General features: G+C 53.5%; 1 protein-coding gene across 3 annotated transcripts in view; it reads left to right on the top strand.

Annotated features, from left to right (window-relative positions):
* The first annotated feature begins 5,715 nt into the window (after positions 1–5,715).
* Positions 5,716–17,221, top strand: part of SCARA5 (scavenger receptor class A member 5) — a 36,943-nt gene continuing 25,437 nt past the window's right edge. For 2 of the 3 annotated variants that reach the window (XM_030490829.1, XM_030490830.1), the window contains exons 1-3: positions 5,716–5,990; positions 7,102–7,220; positions 12,454–12,582. In XM_030490829.1, coding sequence (XP_030346689.1) covers positions 7,109–7,220; positions 12,454–12,582 — 241 coding nt within the window. In that variant the 5' untranslated portion in view covers positions 5,716–5,990; positions 7,102–7,108. The remainder of the gene's footprint in view (positions 5,991–7,101; positions 7,221–12,453; positions 12,583–17,221) is intronic. The other variant, XM_030490831.1, reaches the window with a different exon arrangement.

Raw genomic sequence — 17,221 nt, forward strand, 5'->3', positions numbered from 1 at the left:
ACTTCTTTTCCCCCCTCAATCAGTTTCTGAAATAAGAGAGATCTTTGAGGTCTTATCACTGCTCCTCTGAGCACAGCCTGGTTGTGGAAACCAGGGGCAACCTGGGGCTGATGAGGACTTTTGGACAGGGGGATTGAAACTGCAGAGGCTCAAGGTGAGAGGGCCATCATACGCTTTGCTTCTGCAAGCATGTGAGGGGACCTTCACCAAGCTTCTGCTGCCCTCCACCCTGTCCTCCACGCCAGCTAATGCCAAATGATTCTGCTTCACTTCACCATTTCACTGTTTCTGGAGGATAAAGCTTTCCAATTTTAGCTACATGCCAGAACCTGGGAAGCCATAGCACCTTTTAAACTGCATTTCCTAACAGAGGAATTGGCTTTTTAGAGTTTCTCCACTTTGCCTTGGGACAAAGCATGCAATCACAACAGGAGTGAGGATGGGATTCCTGCACAAATGTTTATTCACCCAAATATACCACCCATTTTAGGGAGCTGCCCTTGTTGGTAGCACATCCATCATGCCAGCCCTGCTCTGCTGTTTCCTTAAATGTCCAACAAAAACCACAGCCAGGAGGAATTTGCCTGGCTAAGGGGACTTTGGGGCTGATCCAATGTTTGCTACAGTCTTCCCTCCTTGGGAAAAGGCCGTCCTCAGGGATTTTGGAGACCTGAAGCCAGGTCTGCGCCAAGTCTGATTAGACAAAGCCGGCTAGGAAAAGAGTTTCAAAGTGGAGGGATTTGACACCCATGCATTTTAGGTGTGAAGAGCTGTGCTGGCCATCCTCAGCTCATCGGACGCCACTTGCACCTCCAGTGAGAATGGGCAGCAGTTCAGGCAGCTGCCTGCCCTGAAGAAGACATCTACCTCCAGGGACGATAGAGGTAATGAGCTCGAATGTCCAAACCTGGGTGATTTGACTTTCATCCCTATACATATTTAATTCAGGCTTTGGAGATCGATTTCCCCCAACATCGATGAGGAGAGTTTGGGTTATTTACTGTGAGGCTTTGTCACTCTATTCACACCTGATGAGGCTGTGATAATGTCTTTTCATCGTGAAAAGGTGCAGAAGGTGAAAATACAGCTGAATTGCACCAGAAGTGACTGAAAATACTGAGCTGGAACAAGAGGTTCTTAAAAACTGTGCATAAGAGAAGCTTTGAGTGCACGTCAGAACTAGAGCAGACCAGTGAGATGTCTAAAACATGGCAAGATTTGGATACGGATCATAGCCCTGCTGGTACTAGAGGGAAGAGAGGCAAGAAGGCTACAGCAGCATGCAGCCATGGCCATTTCTATGGAGAATTCGATCCCCAGATCCTGAAGTAGTGATCTTGGTGCTGAGGGCACCTGAGCACCCCATACTGATCCCCCACCTGCAGCAACTCACTGTGATTGCTCCTTGAGAAAAGAGACCCTTGGCCCTGGGTATCTTCCCCACCTGCATTGAGTAGAAATAATGGGAGTCTTTCAAATAATACAAACCTAACTCCAAGGGTTGGTTTGAGGCTTGTTTCTAGAGAGAAAAATAAAATCAGGAATTGCCTACTTGGATCACTCCAGAGGGATGCATAAAGCAGATTTGGATCTCTGACAGCTTCCAGTGGTAAGGAAAAATAGCTGTCCTTCTTGGCATCTTATGGAAATATCAGAGGAGGGATTATAGCTTGCAGCAAAGTAGAGGGAAGTCCAGCAGGGTCTACTGGGAGAAAGGCTGGGAGTGAGTGGAGAGCTCTGTACCATCTCCTGCAGAGCTCCCTGGGAGCTTCTCCCACTTAGGAATGGAGTTTGGAGCAGGGAAATGAGGAAAGGGTAAGGATGTTAGAAAGCAGAGCCCATGCTGCAGAAATAGCTCTTTTGGGAGGTGTTGGTAATGGAATTACTAAATCTAGCAAGGAGAAACTCCCCCAGTATTTGTATCTGCTACAGTAGTCTGCACTCAGACTGGGTATAAGGAATAAATTGTTTACACTGAGGGTGGTGAGGCCCTAGCACAGGTTGCCCAGAGAAGCTGTGGCTGTCCCACCCCTGGCAGTGTTCAAGGCCAGGTTGGACACAGGGGCTTGGAGCAACCTGCTCTAGTGGAGGTGTCCCTGCCTGTGGCAGGGGGTTGGAAATAGGTGAGCTTTAAGGTCCCTTCCAACCCAGACCGTTCTGTGATTCCATGATTTCTCCTTCTCCAAGTGTGCCTGTAACTCATCTGCATCAGGCTTTCTGGCATCTTTGTGCATTGAGCTCTGCTGAGCTTTAGCAGGCAGTGCTAGAATTTGGTCTGTCTGGGACAACCCAATGAAAGAACTGGGAAGGCGAGAGCTTTCTCCTTTCTGCTCTAGACAGACAGTCTGGCAGGATGACCCCCTCCAGGGCAGGCTGGACAAGTACGTGAAAGTCAATTCTCCAGGCTGAACAAGCCCAGCTCTCTCAGCCTGTCTCCATAGCAGAGGTGCTCCAGCCCTCACAGCATCTTTGTGGTCTCCTCTGGACTCACTCCAACAGCTCCACATCCTTCTTATGTTGTTGCCCCAGAGCTGGATGCAGGACTGCAGGGGGGGTCTCGCCAGAGCGGAGCAGAGGGGGAGAATCCCCTCCCTCGACCTGCTGGTCACGCTGCTGGTGATGCAGCCCAGGATGCAATTGATTCGCACTTAAAATAGGTGATCAGACACCTGCCCAGGTTGCTCCATGGTTACATGCTGGCAGGACTAGCGAGGTCTTGGGAAGGTCATGCCATGGGCCAGAGCCTGATGTCCTCCTACCCAGTAGCAAGTTTGTGAGGACTTGTCCTTCAGCAGGACTCCTGGAAAGGGAGCAAGAGTATTGCAATCCCGGGATGAGGTAGGAGAGCTGTATGCTCTTCCTCAAGGAGGTGATGCTCCATTGTAGGCAAATATGAAAATGGAGGCAACCCTGCCTTTCCTCTGCAAGCTCTGCTGTGCCTGGGTTTTGTCTGAGATGGATGCTTGGCTTCTTTGCTAAGGCACTGAGGGCCTTGGGCAAGATGTGGGAGACTCATCGTCTGAGCTGAGCTTTGGTTTTCTCCTACGGGCAGTGTAGGGAAAGGCTCTACAGGAAGTGGTTTTAGCCCCACCTCGTTTAGGACAGGAGACATTATCCTGCAGAGATCTTTATTTTATGCTTAGACAGGGTGCTAGTGGCTGAAGGAGGCTGCAGGGAGGACAAAGCAGAGGATTTCTGTCTGTCCATTTCATATGTTGAGACAAGCAAGAATGACCTGGGAGTGTATAAAAGCATGGAAGAATATAGGGATTTGGTTTCATTTGTTTTGTTTTTCTGGGCAGTTACATAAAAATTACCACCAGGAATTTTGAAATTCTTTAAGCCATCACACTTTTTTTTTAGTAGAAGCAAAGCAACAAGAGCTAATTCTCTTGCTGAATCCAAACAAACACAAAGAAGCAAAATCTCATAAGCCATGCTTTTGGCTTGGCAGGACAAGATGATTCAACTCTCATCCTCAATAAAACAACTCTAAAGAACTTTCTGTATCCCAGTACATCTTGTCTTTATTCTCTCAGTGATACACATGTCTGGTGAAATGTTTACTGATGTCTAACCTTGCCTGGTTCCTTCTCAAATACCCGAACAAAACTAATCTTGGAAACTCAGCTGCAAGCAACTGTCTGGGAAGCACTCAGGTCTTTCTTCTTCTCCCCCCAAAACAAAGGCTTTTTCCAGTCACTAAACAAACTAAAACTATCTCACTGTTACTCATTTACTTAGGCAAAGCTTCTGACTGACTTATTTGTCTCAGCAACTTGCTCATCTCTCCCCCTGTTACTTCTAAACTTCTCACAGCCAATAGCCCCCAGCCTTCATTTACCTGGAAAATCAGGATGGATGTACTGCATTAAAAGCACAATATATAAATCACAGTGGCGTTTGCAACTCCATTTTCTGCTGTGTGTTTTACATGGGTTCAGGCAGAGTAAGACTGAAAATTACTATCTTCCTGTCTCCTTTTCCCTAAAGAAAAGTGAATTCTTCTTGTGTCTTCTGATAAAAGAAACTTGCCCTGATTGGCAGACAATAAAACAGCAATGATAAATGATCAAAGGATCAGCAGAGAAGATGCTCCGAGGGCTGGAGCACCTCTGCTATGGAGACAGGCTGAGAGAGCTGGGCTTGTTCAGCCTGGAGAAGAGAAGGCTCCAGGGAGACCTTAGAGCAGCTTCCAGTGCCTAAAGGAGCTGACGAGAAAGCTGGAGAGGGGCTTTTGGCAAGGGCCTGTAGGGACAGGACAAGGGGGAATGGCTTTAAACTGACAGAGGGGAGTTTGACATGAGATCTTAGGAAGAAGTTCTTCCTTGTGGGGAGAGTCGGTGTGGTTGGCTCTTCCCATCCCAAGGCACAGGTAAGAGCAAGTCCCCTTCACTGAGTGCTGTGTCTTTCTGTGTACCTTCCCTCTGATGTGAGATGAGGGATGCTGGGCGGAAGGTCTCGGCTCTGGCAAGCTGATGCCTGGTGTTCAGTAGCACAAAGTGGGATTTTCCATGGGGAAACCAAGCCCTCCACCGTTAAGGATGTCCATGAATATCCACTGGATTATAGCATAAACTGGGAGGTCCTGGAGCTTAATGTCTCTGGCACCTGATGTCTGGCTCTTTCACCCTCTGCAATAGCAGAAGAATATCATAAAGATGCTGGAGAAGGACTTTTTCAACATGCTCAGCCTCACCTTTCATCTGTGGGACCAACTGGCTGGGATGCTGCCAGGTATGGTCCAGCTTCTCCTCTCTTGGACGAATGTGGTGAGTGGGAGAGGGCTTGGGGACAGACTTGGGGTGCTGTGTGTCTTTTCCCACCATATATTCCTAAATAAACAGCTGGGGTCCATGATGAGCATACATGAGTGTTCATTCATTTCTACTGAATACATTATCATTTTCTTTCCCTACTACCAATAAAAAAAAAAAATGCAACAAAAAAATGACGAAATCTGTTCATTTTCCTCTTCTCCTTGCAGTTTTCCAAATGGAAATCCAGAAATCCAGGCTTTGCTGAAATACCTGTGACACCTGCACATGTGGTGAACCAGGCAGGAGCCAGCAGTGACCCTGCTGTCCCAGTCTGCCCAGTGCTTGCTCCAGTGAGGGTTACCCCCATGCGCACACCCAAGGGTACAACAGCGACCCTCCTGATGCTGCCACTGGGACAAGCCGTGCCTCAGTTTCCCCCCCACCGCTGGTGCAATGGGGGACAAACACCCCCTCCCCAAGCTTGCCGTGGGCTGAGCTGCTGGGCAATGGGGCAGTGAAGGGAGAGCGAAAGCTGTGGAGACCCACTGGAGCTGCGACGTGGACCGTGCCACGCACCTGATTCCTGCCCCACACGTAGGACTTCCAGGGGAATCTTTTCCCCACAGCAAGCTGAGCGCACCTGGGGGGTGCTCCAGCCTCGAGTTCCCCGAGATGCTCTGGCCCCGGTTCCTTGTGGGATGCTTCAACACCGGTTTCCCTGTGGGATGCTCCAGCCCCGGTTCCCCGCGGGATCCTTCAACCCTGGCCCCCTGTGGGATGCTCCGCTCCCAGTTCCATGAGAGATGCTCCTGACCTGGTTCCCCCGAGGGATGCCCCGGCTCCCCGCGGCCAGGGCGGCCCGAGGCCGGCGAATGGGCGGCCCCGGAGGTTGGGGAGGGATGGTGGGGGGCGTGGGGAGCCCGTCCCCGCTCCCGTTCCCCGCCTACAAAACCCTCCCGTCCTCGCGGTCCTCGCTCACAGCCTCCCGGCTCCGCAGCCGCCCCACCGGCTCCGCGCATCACCCATCCCCGGGGACTCCCCCCCATCCATGGGTGGCTGGCGAGGAGCGGCGGCCCCTCCGCGCCCGTGGGGAGCTGGCGGTGAGGTCGAGGGCTCCCCTTGCTGTCCTCGCCACCCTGCCCAGGCCACCATGGCGCAGCCCGGGGACTGAGCGAGGAGGCGAGGGAAGCGGCCACGGAAAACTCGCTCCCGAGTGGGTCTGCCCGGCAGGTGAGTGGCGTCGCGGTGGGGAGCGGCGAGGAAGGGAAGAGGAGGCAAAGGTCTGGATCCATTCCCTGGGTTACACGGGTGATGTGTTCCCAGTGGGAGTAGGACCAGGGGTCGGGGATGCTGCTGCCCAGCCTGCTCCCACCCGGGATGGTTTTAGCTGGGAGGGGGGCATGGCGGTGGCAGGAGCTGGGCGTCCCCACGAAGCACAACATCCATGGGCTCACAGCGAGGGTCGGCTGGAGCTGGGGAAGTCGCAGGGGATGAGTTTGGGAGTGCTCAGCAGGTCCTGCTTTGTGGGTGATTTTAACTCCTTCCACACCAGAGTACTGCTGGGGGCCGGGGGCTGATTTCCCCCCCCAGCTGAGTGCTGCGATGAGACATCAGTGGCAGCAGGGGCACAACCTCCCCAGGTCCCTGTGACCAGCCCAAATCAAGCAGTGAGGCAGTGCCAGCTGGATCAGGTCCATGGGGAGGGCAGGCTCAGCTCACAGGCAGGGTGCTGGGGTGTCTAGGAGCGGTGTGGGTGCAGGGGTATCCCAAGCCCTAGGGATGAAAGAGGTCCTGGGAGGCCTGCATGAAGACACTGAGCCCTCATCTCCCCATCCCTAGGGAGGGACAGACATCCAGCACGTGCCTGGAGCAGACACCAAGGCTGGGAATCGGTGAGGGATGTGTTTGGGTATGGGTAGGCGGTAGGAAACCCTCCTTAGCCAACGAGTAAGGTGGCTGTGTTCATGGTGAGCATTACAGCAAACTGCAAGGATGCTGGCAGGATGAGCTGCTGGTGGACCCATGGTGCTGCTGAGCTTGCTCACCAGTGTCTGCCTGCTGAGGTGGTCTAGCTCCCATGTGGGGTGCTGCCAAGACTAGCCTGGGCACAGGCAAGTCCAGAAACCACATGCTGAGCTGTGGTGGTCACTTGGCCAAGCAAGAACAGAGGGCTCCCTTGGCAGCAGGTCCATGTCCCCTGCACCAGCCCACACCTTACTGCGCCAGATCACAGTGCTAGAGCCATGCAGGGTACAGGATTATCCAGGATCAGGTCCCTGCCATGCCAGGATACACTGAGTCACCAAGCACCATCTCACATGCCTGTTCTTTTCCATTGCAGCAGGAAGATGGAGAACAAGGCCATGTACCTTCACACCTTCAGTGAGAGGGAGAACGGCTCCATCTTTGAGGAGCCCTTCGAGGGAAGGAACCTCTCCAAACTGAACCTCTGTGAGGATGGTGAGTAGGGGCTTCACACACTGCTTGGTCTGTTGTGGGGGGGCTTTGAACCTGGTGACAGAAACCTGGAGAGCTTTAGGTGGGGACATGGGAGCTTGGATTGCTCAGGAAGAAGCTCGGCAGTTTGGCTCCACACAGGCAAAGGTGTCTGACCTGAGTTAGGTGCTCCGTGTGGGTCCCAGGGAACTGGAGCAGAGGAGAAATGTCTTGGTGGAAGCAGCACTATGAGGAACGCATGGGTCCCAAACGGAGCAGGAAACGTCCTCCCAGGGAACCATGGGCCTCTCAAGGTGCCCAGGATCTCATTTGTTTCTGCCCCTGACCAGGGTTGTGCTCCATGGAAAGTCACTTTACTTGCCAAAGGTTGGTTTTTGAGGGGTTTTTGGTACTTTTTGTCTCTCCCAAGCCTGGCTCTCTGGCATATGGTGTTGTCCCGAGATGCCCTGCGGTGGGGCCAATAGCACCAAGGCTGTGGAGCAGGACCTGCTTGTATCTCCTGCACACCTCAGCTGTCCTCTATCTCCACTGAGGACCTGCTGAGCTCTTTTCCTTCACTCTTGCCCCATGAAACACATTTCACCAGACCCAGGCCTGGTCCCCAGACAAAGAGCCCTGATGAAGTTTTCCCCATCTCTGATGAGTTTCATCAGGGAAGGAAAGGCCAGGGTGGCAGAGCTGGGTGCACAGCAGAGACGTGAGGTCCCCTTTGCTAGCAGCTTTGCTTGGAGAGGCTCGCTAAGGTGAGGGGCTCCGGTGCTGGCACAATAGGCAGTGGAGCGCTCCGGTGTGGTGCACCAGGGGCTTTCCCTATCATATCTCCGCCTGGATGAAAAGGATCTTTATGAAGGATTTAGCAGGGCTCATTGGAAGAGCTTTAAACTAGATTGGAAGGGGGGGAAAGGGATAAAACCTCGTGTTGGAGGGATGATGTGCTAGAGAGCTCCTTCGGTCTGCTGTTTCAGTGGAGGTAGGGGATGGAGGTCCATGCAGCAGGAAAGATGGAAGGGTTATGCATGCGTTGGAGAGCACAGAAGAGCCTGAGAACAATCACATAGGAATTAGCGCTTCTTCCCCCTAAAAGGCGGTGGGATTTGATTGAGAGCTGGCTGAATTTGAGCCAGCTTGTGCCCAGGTGGCCAATAAGGCCAACAGCACCTTAGTTCTATCAGCAATAGTGTGGCCAGCAGGAGCAGGGCAGTGTTGGTCCCCCTGTACTTGGCACTGGTGAGGCTCCACCTTGAATCCTGTGTTCAGTTTTGGGCCCCTCACTACAAGAAAGACATTGAGGTGCTGGAGTGGGTCCAGAGAACAGCAATGGAGCTGGTGAAGGGTCTGGAGAGCAAGTCTGATGTGGAATGGCTGAGGGACCTGAGGTTGTTCAGTCTGGAGAAGGGAAGGCTTAGGAGGGACCTTATTGCTCTCTACAACTGCCTGAAAGGAGGTTGTAGTGAGGTGGGGTTGGTCTCTTCTCCCAGGTAACAAGCAATAGGACAAGAGGAAACAGCCTCAAGTTGTGCCAGGAGAGGTTTATATTGGATATGAGGAAAGATTTCTTCCCTAGAAGGGTTGTCAAGCACTGGAACAGGCTGCCCAGGGCAGTGGTGGAGTCACTATCCCTAGAGGGGTTTAAAAGATGTGTAGATGTGGCACTTGGGGACATGGGTTAGTGGTGGGGTTGGCAGTGCTGGGTTAACAGTTGGACTTGATGATCTTAAAGGTCTTTTCCAACCTAAATGATTCTATGAGACCTGTGGGGCTGCTGGACAAATTGGTCTGGTTGTGAGCAGGCTTCCCAGCACTGCCGTCCCCCAGCACAAGCATGGGATGAGGGTGATGGGGGACTTGTCCTCCTGGTTTTAGGCATGTGAGACAAACCCAGGCCCAGACAAAGTGCTTCTGGATGCTTGCACGGTACAAGTGTCTCATGGTGTTATTGCAAGAGGAGATGTAGCATTGCAGTGTGTTCACCTGCCCTCCAGCCCCTGGGATGGGCACAGCTTTGAGTCCAGAGGGTGGATTTCCCACCAAGTGAAATCTGAGTCTTGATGCCATTCCTCAAACTTGATGTCACCCTGCAAGGGTCCCCGTGTGCTCAGCTCCTGCCTCTGCCCACCTTCCTGCTGCCAGCTTCTCAAATCCAGAACCCACCCCACATTCCTGCTGCAGAAACAGGGGCAGATCCTGCCCAGGGGCTCTGTCCCTGTGCTCTACCACACTACAAACATGGCAGGGAAGTGGTGGAGCCCAGAGGGAAAGATGCTGGAAGAGATGGAAGAACTGGTGTTCTCCATAACTGAGGCCATCATTCCCAGCAGAGACATTGCCCTGGCATGGGGCAATGGCAGCGAGGGTTTGGGGTATCTCCCTGGCTTTGTTATTTTTGTGGCAGATCTGCTCCTCCATAACTCACCCCGATGCAGAGCTGGCTCTCCAAGGAACCCATGGGAGAGGTTGCTGGGGCGAGGCTGTGTCTGGTCTGCAGCTGCACAGGGCAGGGGCAAGGCCAACCCTGAGAGCATCTCCATGAGGATGGAACCACCAGAGTCCATCCTGGGCTCACGGAAAATGCTCGGTGTGGGCCTGGGACCTGTGCAGCAGCCTGCTGCTTGCCATACAATCACAGAATCATAGAATGGTTTGGGTTGGAAAGGACCTTAATATCATCCAGTTCCAATCCCTCTGCCATGGGCAGGGATGCCATGACACCCAGGGCTTGCAGGATGACAAGTCCTGGCCGGTTTCAGCCTTCCACCTCCTGCACCCGCAGTGACTGGGCGGGCCACAGCTCCAGCTCCCCGGGGCATGGGCAGGGGGAAGAAATATTTGCTTTTCCCCTTGGTTACTGGCCGGAGCCCGCCCGTGGGCTCCTCGGCGCGGGCTGTTGTGAAAACCCTGCTTACGCAGCTGCGGTCCCTCCTGCTCTTCCGAGAGCAGCAAAGAGGAGTGGGTGGTTCGGGGCACGGGGCCAGCTCCTCCCGGAGTCTCCCAGGACCTGATATAAGTGTTAATGTCAGAAAAATATTGCAGCTTTCCTCATGCTGAAACCCTCGGCTCCATCTGTTTGGCAAATGGGAACCGCGTGCGGGTAATGCATCGCAGATGGAGGGGTCTCGGAGGAGAGGCACCGCCTTTCGCACCTGAGCTGGGGTGCTCCGTGCACCCCTCATCCCCGCGGGATCCCCGCTGGGTGTCAGCGAGCCTGACCTCAGCACTGCGTCATTTTGGAGCCCCAAAATGGGGCTGAGTGAAGCGATACACCATGTGTAACCCTTTGCTGGCTGGAGGCTTCTGCAAAGCATCCTCCTACAGCAGGATGGGCGCGTGGACCATCCTCTGGGGAAGGGTAAGAGTGTGGTAGGGAAAGGTCCCAGCCAGGCTAGGGACACCCCCAACCTGTTGTACCTCCTCTGACACCCCAAAAGCCAATGTGGTCCTGCAGGGAGCTGAGCTCCTTCCCCATTGGATGGGAGTGGGATGAGGTGAGGTTGCAAAGTCCAACAGGGACACTCTCAGCTCATAAGCATCGCTCATGGTCAAGGATGAGTGTGGTCTCCTCCCCAGGAGGCTTGGCTTTGGGGCTGTGGTGCTTCAACTGTTCTGCTGGGTGGACGCAGGCTCTGGATCAGTGCCACATTGTGCCTTGGTGCTTAAAGAGCAGGAAACAATGGGATGTAGGCACCCAAGTGTCAAGGGGGTGGAGGTTTGGACTCTTCCTGCACCTTTTTGTAGGTGTTTCCTTAGGTCTGGCAAGGGGCAAAACCAGGAGGTGCTATCTGACCTGGCATAAAGTTGCTGGTTCTCAGCTGCTCTCAGAAACCTTGTGTTTCTTCAACGGTCCAACTCAAAAATGCAGGTACACAATGCCCTGCACCTCATCCCAGCAGGACAGGGACACCCGGAGAGCCAAGGTGTCAGGACGGAGCATTGCTGTAGCCCTGAGGCTGGGGACAGCGAGATGCAGGGTCTGTACCCAGATCAGCCTCCAGCTCCCACCTAAGACTGGGAGGTGGCTAGATTTCAACATGAGCTCGAGCTTTGAACATGTGCAAAGCCCAAAATCAGGTGACTTTTCCCTGCACTGGGTTGACACCACAGGAGCTTTTTCTCATCTTTTCTTGTATTTTCCTCACAGCTATTTTACTCGTAAAACCCCACCTCCTTTGCACACAGCTCTTGCTGCTCAGGCCATGCGGCACAGTTGAAGAGGAGCTGGATTGCAGCTAGCACAGGCTAGGCAAGCTGGGACTTGCAGGAACATTAGGGTCTGAGCATCTTATAATCACAGAATGGTTTGGGTTTAAGGGACCTTCAAAGCTCCTACAGTTCCAATTCCCCACAGGCAGGGACACCTTCCACTAGACCAGGTTGCTCAAAGCCCTATCCAACCTGGCCTTGTGCTCCAGACCCTTCACCAGCTCCATTGCCCTTCTCTGGACTCGCTCCAGCACCTCAATGTCTCTCTTGTAGTGAGAGGCCCAGAACTGAACACAGGATTTGAGGTGCAGCCTCACCAGTGCTCAATACAGGGGGATGACCACTGCCATCATCCTGCTGGCCACACTATTGCTGATACAGGCCAGGATGCTGTTGGCTTCTTGGCTGCCTGGGCACAAGCTGGCTCATGTTCATCCAGTTGTTGACCAGCACCCCCAGGTCCTTTTCCGCAGAGCAGCTTTCCAGCCACTCTTCTCCAAGCCTGTAGCGTTCCATGGGGTTGTTATGGCCCAAGTGCAGGACCCAGCACACATCCTTGTTGAACCTCACACAACTGGCCTCAGCCCATCGACCCAGCCTGTCCAGATCCCTCTGTAAAGCCTTTCTACCCTCAAGCAGATCCAGCCCTACCCATTCTCATCCACTAAGTGGTCACCTTGTCGTAAAGGGAGATTGGGTTAGTCAAGCAGGACCCACCTTTCATAAACCCATGCCGACTGGGCTTGATGGTTGTCCTGCACTCAAGATGATTTGCTCCATAACATTTCCCATCAGCATTCCTGATGGTGTCCCTGATGGCTGCATATCAGCCTTCACCTGGGAACTTGGGCTTATGCCAGCATCAGTGCTCCCGGCTCAGGGAAATCCATGCGGATTAACATCAGGGCATGCAGAGCTGTGCCAGATTTGGCATTGCCAAAATTATAGACAATCTTATAGGCAAAACAGTGCAATATTTCCTCCCCATGGGAGATGGAGCCCAGCAGACTGGGTGCATGACGCTCTCCCTGTCCCCCAGGTCCTGGGCGGAGGATGAAGGGAGCAGGACACTGCAGCCGGCTGGGCTCCTTGGCGGCACTGAAGTATGCTGTGGTGGGACTCTACCTCCTCGTCTTCCTCATCCTTGTTGGAGTCTTCATCCTTGCAGGTAAGGGTTGAGCCTGCATCCTGTATGGTGCGGCAGTACCCTGGGGTGGTCCTTCTGGGTGCAGGAGCTCAGAGAACCATGTCTGGCTATGGGCATGGGATCACACTTCTGCTGCTCCTGCAGAGGTTGTTGGGGAGGGTTTTCCATGCCATCCAGGGGAGGAAAATATGGGATCCAGCAGAAGCAGGATCACCTCCACACCTTGCTTTCAGGTCCTTGGGGACAACAACATGAGCCCATACCAGCTCCGTACTGCATATCTGGAGCGGTTTTGATATAAGCATTGAGGCTGGAGGGTCCAGGCACTGTGAGCTGGGGATGGTGATGCTCAGGAACAGCTCAGGAGCCCCACGTTTGGTGCTCGAATCTCTCCCATCACTAGGTGCTGAGTTTGATCGAAACCCCCATTTTGCTTAGGGTACTGATGAGCCCCAGTTCCATTGGTGATAGGGACACAGGCAGGGTGTTATCCTTGCACAGCACATCACATATGTGCCGGCAAGACTCCTGCCTCTCCTCTCCAGCTTTTGGATGAGCACAGGGATGGGAAAGCTGCTCACAAATGCCTGTAATTGCTCCCAGCCCCAGCTTATCCCTGCACACACTCCCCATGTGGTCCGCATAGCCACAGGCTTGTTTTCCCCTTTGTCCTGCTGGAAGCAGTTAGGGAAGATGCCTGGTTTAACCCATGGTCCCGCTATCCCTCTTGCACCCGTACCACCCCCATGTGTGGCTCTGCTGGGTGGGGGATTTGGATGGGAACTGCAGCGGGTTTGGTTGGGAAATGCCACCACCAAGGGCCAGCTCCTCGATTCCCACCCCCTTTCTTCCCAGCCTTAACCCCAGCATCCATGGCAGGGGGGATATGGGGATCCCCCTTTCCAGCCCCAAATTGCCACTAGCTGCTCTCCATGGCTGGGCAGGGCTGAGCACTGCCTCCGCACCATTCCTTAGGGATCATTTCTGTGTCTTGCCTGCAGCAGGCGGCTGGGGGATGATGGATTTCATGTTGAACTCCAGCCGCGGTGATGCCAGCACTGGGAAGGCAGGCTGTGTCTTTTGCAAAGAGTGGATTTATTTTTTTCCTGGGCTAGGGAAAGGACAGAGAAGGTTTTGCTGGAATTTTGAAGCCTTTCCCACTTATTTCTTGCATTACATTGTTTTAATGTTGTTGTTGGCCCACGGAAACTGGAGCGAGGGATGCCATGAATTGTGCAAAGAGCTTGGGACAGGCGCTCTTGTCCTGGGCTGAGCTACAGCTGCTCACCCGAGAGCAGCTCCAGCAATAACAATAACATTATGGCATCAGCTAGCAGCCGGGAGAGCTGGAGGCTCACAGTCACAGGCATCTCCAAAGCTTCCTGGAGCCCTGCGACTGGCAGGATTTCAGCTTTCATTAAGACTCCAGTGAAACCACCTTACCCCCTGGGTTGTGGAAGTCTTGGAAGAGAAAGGCAAAATGAAGAGGAAAATAGTCTCTTTCATTATTGCTTTCTGCATGCCTGAAACTCTAAGCCAAGGCTCTGGTTTTGGATGGAGCTGACTCACAAGGGCTGGAGCCAGCCATGCTGCCCAGAGCAGTCTTATCACATCAAGACAAACCAGAGGCACAGGCTGGTCTTACCAACAGCATGAGGAGACCACATCCAGCTGGGAGCCACAGGGAGATAACCCTGATGGTCCTCAGCTTCAGGTGTCTGTGTCTGGAACCTCATCGTTGGAGCTGATGGTCCTCAGAGGACTGGGTGTTCACAGGCAGCCTTAATGGTAGAGAGCTTGTTTTTCCCATGGAGAATCCCACTTCATGCCGCTGGAGACCAGACACCAGTTTGCCAGAGCTGAGACCTGCCCAGCCTCCCTTATCTCCTGAAGCAGACTTGCTCTCACCTGCTCCTTGGGCTGGGGAGAGCCAACCACGATGCTGTTGGAGGAACATCACTGTTTTGTAGAACCATGGAATGGTTTGGGTTGGAAGGGACCTTCAAAACTCACCCAGTTCCAACTCCCTGCCATAGGCAGGGACATCTTCCACTAGACCAGGTTGCTCCGAGCCCCGTCCAACCTGGCCTTGAACACTGCCAGGGATGGGGCAGCCACAGCTTCTCTGGGCAACATGCCATCCCTGTCCCTCCACAGCTGTGGGTGAGGTTCCTGCTCATAGCAGGTCCCTCCTGGAGCAGACACCACCCCATGAGGGGCATATGAGTATTGGGTGCCAGGCTCATTTCCAGACCTGATGCTTTTTGGAGAGGGATGTGGAGCTGTGGTAGTCCAGCTGCTCCCCAAAAAGCAACTCTCACCATGCTGCCTGGGCAAAGGTGATGGGGAAACGCTGCCCCTGGTCCATGCCCTCCACTGGCTGCATCCCTGCATCTCAGGGCCAAAACAGAGAGCGGGCATGCTCCACCTGCTTTGCTCCACTGCTTCCCATCCTGCCCACACTTGCACACCCCACAGTGCTTCCCATTGCAAGGGAACACCACCTCGCCCTACCTTGCAGAGATGACTCTCCAACCCATGACAGTGACCCTAGCACATGAAGCCGGTGGTTTTGGCGAGGCAGATGCCCCAGGCATCACTTCGAAGCTGGCTTGGGCAGGTATCCTGTGACTCGCAATGCACTCCGTGAAAAAGGCTTAGAAAATGAGTAAAGTGCCAAAAATACCGTGAACCACCTCAGAGCTGTGGAAACAGGATGTTTTCAGCCATAGAACACAGGGTGGTTTCAATGCAGCCTGCTTTTAATAGCCTCTCTCACATGCCTGGCAGCAGTTTTGTGGCTCTGGGGACACACACTCCCTTTCTCTCTGTCCCCGACTCCCCCATCATGCACTAAAAAGGCACCTAGCCCAAAGTTAGGACTCTGCTCTCAGCTTTTTTTGCAAGGTCTGTGTTAAAATCCAAGCCACCTGCATGCACAGACCTGCACTTTGGGGTCTGAACTTGAAACCTTGGGAGGACAAGGCTTATTAGGACATGGCTAATGAGCCAAGAGCTTTCATGTGGGTATCTGAATTGGACATACGGATGGGCATCTGACTTGCACCCTACCTCCATGCTCATATTTGCATTGAGAGCCAGCCACATTTCCACACACAGAACCCCTGGCGCCTGGCAGAAGCATCCAAGGAAATGAGCACCTTCCATTTCAAGAGCTCTAGTCCCATAATTCATGCTCTGAGGATGCCAGTGGAGATGGAGGCAACAGCCCCATGGCCAGCCATTGCGTGAGCTCCCCAGTCAGCTCCATCACAAACTCCTCCTGCTCCCCATGAGCTGGCTCCAAAGCAGGTCTGTGCCTGCAGCCGGCATCTCCCCAGGGATACAGAACAAACCTGAGCAGCCAAAAAGCTGCTGGCAGTCAGGCCCCATGGACCTGTGCCTGGGCTAAGAGGAGGCTTATGCTGGAGCCAAGCGCTGGCTGCTCCCCACTGTCCCCCACTCCTCATCCTGCCCATCCATGCCCAAATCCTTCTGCAGCTTTTTTCCCAACTCTGTGCTTGGTTTCCACCCTTTCTGAAATACTGGAGGAGATGCTCTCATGCAGGGCTGGGAGCATGGGATGCTGGTCTCGCAGTTGGGATGCCCAGACATGCTGCTGTCATGAATCCAGTCACATATTGGACCTCATGCTCAGCATCTGCCCAAGTTCACAGTGGAAATAAAAACCCCTGCCACATAATGCTGCAGAAGTTGGATTGCGAAGGGTGGTGAAAACACTCGCATTCATCATGCACACAGCCACTTTGCAGCATCACCTTGCCTATATGTGAGCCTGAAAACAAAGGGGGAAAGAAAGATTTTGGGTGCATGGAAGGGTGGAGGTGCCTGTACGTGCTCATGGTGCATGGCTGCACCCAGGAGAAGGCCCCAGTGGCAGGGACTGTGTGCTGTGCAGCGGGGTGCATGCATGTGCCTGTGTGTGCTTGTCCACTCTGCAAGGCTCCTCTGGGACATGGGAGGAGTGTGAGGGCACAGGTCACATTTGTCATTAACCCCCAGCAAGGCGGTGATCATGCAAAGATGCATGTGTGAGTGTGAGCGTGTGTGTGCACAGCACAAGATGCATGTGCATGGGTTGCAATGGAGGTGTGCAGAGAGGGCAGGTGCGTGTCAGCACATTTGCATCGTTCTGTGTTCATATAAATATGCACGTATATAAATATACATGTGTTTAGTAACCTCAAGGCATTTCTCTCTCTGCGCTTTTCCAATCTTCCTACAGCAAGCTGTTACACAGCTTATACATCTGAACCCCCTGTCTCTCTAGGGCTCTCCTTTGCCACCTTCGTTTGATGCCTTTTAGCACCTTTCACACCCATGTGCATGACCACATGTTCTCTGTTCAGCAGCAGCAGAAGAGCCTGGAAAGGATTTTGGGGTAGGACCGTGGGGTTCTTCCAACCCTTTTCTTCTTGAAACACCAGTGAAGGACATCAGCCATAAGACGGCATGTCCCCAAAACAGAACCATGCATGTGCATGCGTGTGTGCTGTGGTCATTCACATGTGTGAATGCTTGTCTGTGTGTGTACGCACGCGTGTGCATTTTCATGCCTGCACATGCGTGTGCATGTGCCTGCTGTGTGCAGGCATGCATACTCTTATGTGTGGAAGTACCTGTGCTGTGCCATGCCTGC

The sequence above is a fragment of the Strigops habroptila genome, chromosome 6 (genome assembly GCF_004027225.2).
Source record: "Strigops habroptila isolate Jane chromosome 6, bStrHab1.2.pri, whole genome shotgun sequence".
Classification (NCBI taxonomy): Eukaryota; Metazoa; Chordata; class Aves; order Psittaciformes; family Psittacidae; genus Strigops; species Strigops habroptila.